Here is a 7,410-nt window from a genome sequence, read left to right on the forward strand (position 1 = left end):
TTATTTATACTTTTTCCATCTATGGATGGATTTTCTAATATGTAACTACAGTATTTACAGAATGTCAATGGTTTTTTCTTTACTATCAGAGGAAAAATCACTATGTTTTTATATAAATAATATCCACAATAAAGAGGCAGAAACTCTTTTTTGCATTTAACCTACCTACCTTCCTTCCTTCCTTCCTGCCTGCCCTCCTGCCTGCCTTCCTCCCTTCCTTTCCTTCCTTTCCTTCCTTCCTTCTCTCAGACAATGTCATAGCTTTGCCATGCAACAGAAATTGCTCAGAGGTGAAACTGAACTCTACAGAAATAAATTTTCCTTGCTTCAGGTAGCTGAAATTGTTTAATATTTTGAATTGTAAGTAAGAAAAGACAGATTTTTGAACAGGAAGGGTTTTCAGTAGGCCAGTATAATTCACTTTCAGCAAACCCCTTATGGGCTGTTTATTTTTTCACTTCCAGGTGAAGCAGAAAGCAATATAAGCACCACGTTCATGTTTGCCTTTATAAATTCCTTTAGAACAGTAATCCCTTGCACACTGCAGCTCTAACTGACCATATCAGATGTGACTAAAGTTTTTGTGGTGTAATCTGCCTTCTAATAGTTTGAGTAAAGGGAAACTATACATAAGAATTGCTGGTAAAGCCAAGAACATGTTTCATGTATCATGAGTGCTACTTTTCTTAGCTGATATTTTGGACATAATTTCAAAACCTTGCTGAGGAGTTCCATGAAAGGAATATACATGTTAATTTATGCATAAGTGCAAAAATAATCAAATCCATGAAGGTAAATGTTCTATCCTCCCTACCTATCCAGGCAAGTTTCCACCAAGCAATAAAATGTAAAATCTCAATACATTGAAAAACTGGTAGTGCCCCAATTATCTGTTGTTCTGAGTGGGGTGGGGCACATGATACAGGCACTGGTCTGGTCCAGAACCCTTCACAAAAAGGTTTGTTCAATGGCTATGACTATAAGCTTGAATTTCACTGAAGTGTTTGAAAGAGCCACATATAAAAAAATTTTAATCATCAACCTTTAATGACCCAGTAAATACATAACTTCATTTTTCCACTTACACAGTTGGCCAGCAGTGTTGGAGTTACTGTTGTAGCCAGTAAGTTTGGACAGCGTGACTCCAGGTGTTCTCTGGTAATTGTGTCATATTCATTCACAAATTCTGGGGTCAAGAACTTCGGTGTTTCAAAAGAAACTGGATAAATGTGGCTTCAGTAATTTATTTAGTCACTATTGTAACATTTGCTAATGGTGGAAATTATGTAGAAAAACTCTTTGAATTTAGAAGCATGACTATTATAGTAATTTAAAATAGGTAACTCTTTATATTCATAAAGTCAGTAATTCCAAATAGAGTTTAAGGCTTTGTGTTTTGCTGAAGTAAAATATTATCAGTGTTTCCTCTCTCACTGCATTATTATCTTATGTCATTTCAGCATGCATACACAACTACAGCCATAAATGGGACAAATTTTTGTACATCAGCAAAGGATGCTGCCTGTATTTTGGCAAGGAATTCTGCTAAACTTGCATCCATTAGCTGCTTTGGAGATTTTCTCCTATTTTTAGGAAAGGTAAGAGTAAATTAAAATATTGGTTCTGTAAAAATGAAGTGAAAAATCAGGTTTGATTATCTTTTCATATACCTAAATTAAATAAAGTTTATCTTTGTTAAATCCAGTGTTGTCAATGCTATACAATAAGTTTGGGAGAGAAGAATATCTGAGGAATTTATCTTTGCAGAGTTATTTTATTGTATGATAGCAGTGTCCTTGGACCCACTCTGGCAGTTCCAATTGCATCAAGTCTTTGGTAAATACGTGGCAAGAGGTTTCCTCTGCCCTCTGGTACTTACACATGGAATTGAACACAAAGTGCCACAGCCATGTGATGCTGGAAATTGCTTAGCTATCTCCCAGATGACATGTGCTCTTAAAATACTGGCTGTAATGTATTTGCCTCAGCGTTTGGGGGGATTGGGTTTTTTTTATGAGAAACATTTCTGCATGACTAATGAGGCACTTCTCTCTTGCTGCCCTGTACAGGTGTTTGTTGTGTGCTTCACTGTTTTTGGGGGATTGATGGCATTTAACTACCACCGGCAGTTGCAAGCTTGGGTGGTTCCTCTGTTGCTAGTTGGATTTTTTGCCTACCTGATGTCCCACAGCCTTCTGTCTGTGTTTGAAGTGACAGCAGATGCCATGTTCCTTTGCTTTGCTATTGATATGGAAACAAATGATGGAACTGCAGAGAAGCCATACTTTGTGGATCAGGAGCTGCTGGTAAATCCCACTGATTACAGCAAAGATATTTGAGACATTCTAAGCTTTTAAGCACTTTTTCTTTCCCTAAGACCTAGTAATCTGAACTCACAACCCATGCTATTTCCTTTCCAACACCTTAGAACAGGATGGACTCAGGGATTCAAGTACATTAATTTATAAACTGAAGTAAATGGGTCCCTCTGACTCCTGTGTGTTAGCTATGACTTGCTGCCTTCTTTTAGATCATATTCAGTAAGTAATGGTTGACTCTCTAGGCCTAATTAGATATATCTTCAATATATCGTTGGTAATTAGAAGATATAAATAAATAGATAAGCTAGCTGCAGAAATTGATCCATGGGGTGCCCTAAGATTAATGCTTATATTTCTTGTGACTCACTGTACACTGATGAGAAAAAATTAACAAGTAGCAGGTCAGGGATCCACTCCACATCCTACAGATGCTGTAGTTCTGGACATATTTCATGCAAATCTGAGTTGCTCTGCTTCATACCTTTACAGATTCTTTTGCCAAAACATTGTCTTCTATCTCTTGATTAAACTCTTCTGCCTCTGGACAGGTTGTCCTACATCTTTACCCTTGTAATTATTGTATTGTATTACCCTCAGTACTCAGCTAATAGTGATGCAGTGCTGTAACTGAAGCCTTTGAATATATATATGCCATCCCTTTCTAATTAAGAGAATATCTGAAGACGCAGATTTTTTTTTCCTTTTGTGCTATTTTTGACACTTCTGTCTTTTCCTTCACAAACTGCACAAGAGAAAATCTTAGCAATCCATGGAGAAAAATAACCAGCAGCCAGAGTAGCTCATATGACACAAATATTCTGGATAGATTTCTTCAGGACAATGTCAGAACTGTTTTGGAGTTTTGGTTATTATTTATTTTTTTAATGCTGCTGTTAGAGTTTCCGTAATATTCATAGAATTTTGTTGAGAACAATAACAGCACAACAAAAAGCCAGCCTAAAGATAGGCTTAACCCTTTGTACAGAAGAAAGCAAATATATATTCTTTGGCTGTGGTTCAGAATAGTACTTAAGCACATCGCCTGGCTAGGAATATAAAACCGAATGGAAAACTCTGAAGCCTTGACCTCTGTTCTTCCCTCTCTGTTTTGCCAGATTCTAAAATACTTCTTAAGCCAATTTTCCTTCATGAAACAGAGGCTCTCTTTTCTCCACTTCCAAACTTTGTGGTAGTTTCTCTTTAACTCTGCTCTTAATTCTGTGTAATTAGCCATGCCCTAGAGCTGTGGGTGAAGAGAGGATTTCCCACAGGGACAAGGAGCCTTCCAAGCAGGACAGGCTCTATACCCTTCTATGGAAAAACTGTGGGCAGCACATCCAAACTCCTCCTCATTGTATGATGAAGAGTAAGTTTGCTAACACAGACAAGAATTTGGAGTTTCCCAACACACGAAGGCATTTGACTTGTCTGTGTTACAATCAGGTTACAAACATCCTGGGGGTGGAAGGGAGGCTCTGTGGCCCTCAGGACAATATGCAGCAGTGGGTGGAGAGCTGGGGGAGGGATTTCATACAGCTGGAAACCTCATTCCTGCAGTAGGAGTTGTAACAGAGATTTTGATTCCTCTTTCTCAGTTGCATTCATCACTTTCGCTGCCTCTGCAGTCCCTTGCAGTGTCACTCAGTGTCATTCAGCCAGGAACCAGCTAGAGTTTCTTAGCCCTGGGCTAATGATCTTCCTTCACCAGGTATTTTTATTAGCATAATGGTTTCCTTTCACAAATGCTCTCACCCTGATTTTTGCTTGCAGACCTTTGTGAGTCAGAGTAACAAGTTAACAGAAGGGCAAAACCACAGAAACACAAGACCATTCCAGGATAATGAAGATGGGACAGAGCTCCAACCTATGGTGAGACAGGAGCGTGGGATATGTGTTTACCTGCCAGCTAATATGTTTGCCTTTGTGTTCCAAGAAGGGATTATCACATACCTCCTGACATCTCACAGCAACCAGGATAGTGTATCCTGTATCCTGTTCTTCTATTGCTTTCCCTCCTCAGGAAACCCTCTGCTAGCGCAAAATAAATGGATCCAATAATTATTGTCTCTTTTTTTCCACATTCCCCATTGTGCCCAGCAGAAGAAGAGAAAATTTGGACAGTGCCAGAGGGGTGGGAGATAAATAATATTCAGGTAGTCTTTCACCTGCCTGCTGTATCAAAATCAGAAGAGTGGTAGGCTGCTTAATTTCATGCTGAAGTTCCAGACCTCTAAGACCAGAGTTTAGAGTCCTCTCCTCTTTCTCTCTTCTCCTCTTTCTCCCTATTTTATCAGTATATACGTTTATTTATTCTGTTTTATGATGGGGTAACAAAGCCGACATGCCAGAAGGGAGTGTTTCCCCACACCCAGGCTTGGGAAAGTCCTCAGAGTCAACACTCATTCACAGACATCTAAAAAAATACTGCAAATTGCCCAACCTAGAAGCTGCCCCAGCAAGTTCAGAATCAGGGTCTGATTTTCCCCAAGCATTGTGGGGGCCAGGCTAGGGCCGCCAGAGGAGGATTCTGCAGGAGCAGCTCCTCTGGCACCCACACTTGCTGGGTACTACAGGTCCTCTGCTGTCACAGCTACTTACACAAGTGTAACCAGTGCTGGTGACTTTTCTTGATCTGCTTTCAAAAGGTACCAGGCTGTAGTGACCTCTCACACAATTCTGTGGCCATTCTGCTACAGGCAGAGCTCCTCCAGTTTATTACACAGTGAGGGATAGTACTAAATATTTTCATTGTTTGGGTCTGTTATTGCATTCTTCACTAATTTTTTTGCCAAGCACAGAAACCAGAGGCTGGGTGGGTGTTATTCCCTGCAAGAAGATTGTGGATTTGAGATACAAAAGAACTTTAATCGTTTTCCCAGTTTACTCTTACGACATTTAAATGCAGAAACAGTGCTACACATTATTTGACTTCTTTTTTCTCTCTTTGCAGACTTGAATGTGAAGTACACCAGGAGGTGTGGAAGCAGAGCAGCAATAGCACAAACAGTCATATCAGCAAAGGTTACCAATAGCCCAGGACAAAGTATTAGCTCCCTAAATCTGTTGTATCTTCTGCACTGGTAAAATGACACACAATCTCTTTGTATCAATAAAATATTTTGTGTGTCATCACATCTGATTTTTATTACTACATTTGTTGTGATGGTCTGAAAGTTGATAATAAACTCACTCTTTGTAAATTTCTATGTTGTCAGACTAAATTAGTAAGTCAAAAAGGTCATGGAGCTAACATGATTTTTTCAGGTTTCTCTGGAATGCTGTGCCAGTCATCCCTAGAACAGTAAATGCAGAAACATTTGTAGAGGAGGTGCTCTTAGATGACTGTGTCCTGATTCATTCTGCATATCTGAACAGCCAATTAAAGAACAGACTAAGCTCACTGATGGAAATTACCCTTGATAGAAATTCTCTGTAGTCAAGATAACTAGCAGTTATGAGGTAGGTGTCTGTCTTTCAATTACATTCTTTTGGGAATGGTTTTTACAAGTTTGTAACATAAATTGTCCAGCTCCTCTCCAAAGGACAGATGAGGAATAGTCCTTCCTTCTTTCTGCAGTTGAAAAGATGAAGCAGAAAAATTTGCATCTGTATTTAGAGCTTGACAAAGTAGCAGATGACAGAGATAACAGGACAGACATGAGATAAAAATGCTATAAATAATACTTTATAGAAATGTTAGCAGTAACATGGGTGTGAAATTCATCATGGAGGAAATGGAGCAGCGGTCAGGGCTTCAGTCAGAAGAGGAACACAAGTGTAGACACTTTTTAAAAAATTAACTTGGTAACAGTCTGCCAGCATTTTCTTGGGAGCAATTTTAAAGCTTGTTTAAACTTTCTACCTGGATCCTGACTGTAATACATTTTGTAGGCTCCACCTTCTTCTGAGTATGGAGTAGTTTCAGATTTTACTTGGTGGCACATTTTATTCTCTTTGTTCAAATTTTATTTGAGGAGAGGTTTGTGGTGGGAAAATGATGCCAGCCAGGGATTTCAGTAAAGTATCAATATAGGAAGTGAGACATCACTGCAGGTGACTCAGAACTGTCTAAATGAATAGATTGATAAACCCTTGATTAGTCACAGCTTGGAAATGTTGTACAGAAAAGCTCACTGATGCCTGAATACGAAATCCATTTCATTTAAATACTGTATCTGGCCTCCTGCTGTTGAAAGGAGACTAGTTATCTAGAAATACTAAGAAATACTTGCTTTTTATCTGTAATTTAATTAACTTCAGTCTACTTTAATATGAGCCACTTAAAGAAGTTGTGGAATATAGGATAAATGATGAAAAAGGGAAAGAAATAGATTAATTACTCTCTGCCTGGCAGGATGATAATACTGGCTGTGACTCACCACCTCTCCTTATTTAAATCTGTACCCTTGGATACTTTTTGTGCTCAGCTTGTGCATGCTGTGGGAACTTCTGAAAAGTCCTGAAAAAGCAATAGCTCTCTGACCCTGAGAAGTGTGCAGATATGGTACTTACAAAGGGGCAAAACTTTTCCTCTGCCATGGGTTTGACAAAATTGCTTCCAAGAAGCAGTGTCTTCACAATGTAAACATGATATTTACCAATTTACAAAGCATAAGAGGTTTGCTTTGAAGTTAAAAAACCCCCAGATCTTATTACACATGCAGCGTTATTTTCCTGTTTGCATTTGGTACTCACACTGCAAGTTTTGGCCTTTGACTCTCGAACTCTGGTGGAAAAAAAGGGAGGGAAATTTTTATCTAAGTATGGGCTTGTTTTCAGAAAATCCCTGGATGACCCTCAGAGGTCCCTTCCCACTCAACAACTCTGTGGTTCTGCTCATTGCAATTATGATGCACGGTCATTGCCTTCACTGCACTCCAGAGTGGAGAAAGGATTCATACATTTCCTACAAATTCTGGGTTAACTTTTAAAGAAGGAAGGTACTGAAAAAATACCAGTTAAGCTGTATTTGAGTGTATGCTGTTTAAGGAATACTATATTGTCATTAGTCCAGAAATTACATTATAAAATAAGTTTTGAGAACTGTGTACATTCTTAGAGAATACTTCCAAACACATAGCTTTTAATT

At 38.8% G+C, this 7,410-nt stretch overlaps 1 protein-coding gene across 11 annotated transcripts in view; it reads left to right on the top strand.

The window, feature by feature from the left end:
- SLC44A3 (solute carrier family 44 member 3) overlaps window positions 1–7,410 on the top strand; it is a 62,311-nt gene that overhangs the window by 29,691 nt on the left and 25,210 nt on the right. For 10 of the 11 annotated variants that reach the window (XM_074546141.1, XM_074546139.1, XM_074546131.1 and 7 more), the window contains 4 exons: window positions 1,461–1,598; window positions 2,070–2,306; window positions 4,092–4,190; window positions 5,272–5,780. In XM_074546141.1, coding sequence (XP_074402242.1) covers window positions 1,461–1,598; window positions 2,070–2,306; window positions 4,092–4,190; window positions 5,272–5,277 — 480 coding nt within the window. In that variant the 3' untranslated portion in view covers window positions 5,278–5,780. The other variant, XM_074546138.1, reaches the window with a different exon arrangement.

The sequence above is a fragment of the Zonotrichia albicollis genome, chromosome 8, assembly GCF_047830755.1.
Source record: "Zonotrichia albicollis isolate bZonAlb1 chromosome 8, bZonAlb1.hap1, whole genome shotgun sequence".
Classification (NCBI taxonomy): Eukaryota; Metazoa; Chordata; class Aves; order Passeriformes; family Passerellidae; genus Zonotrichia; species Zonotrichia albicollis.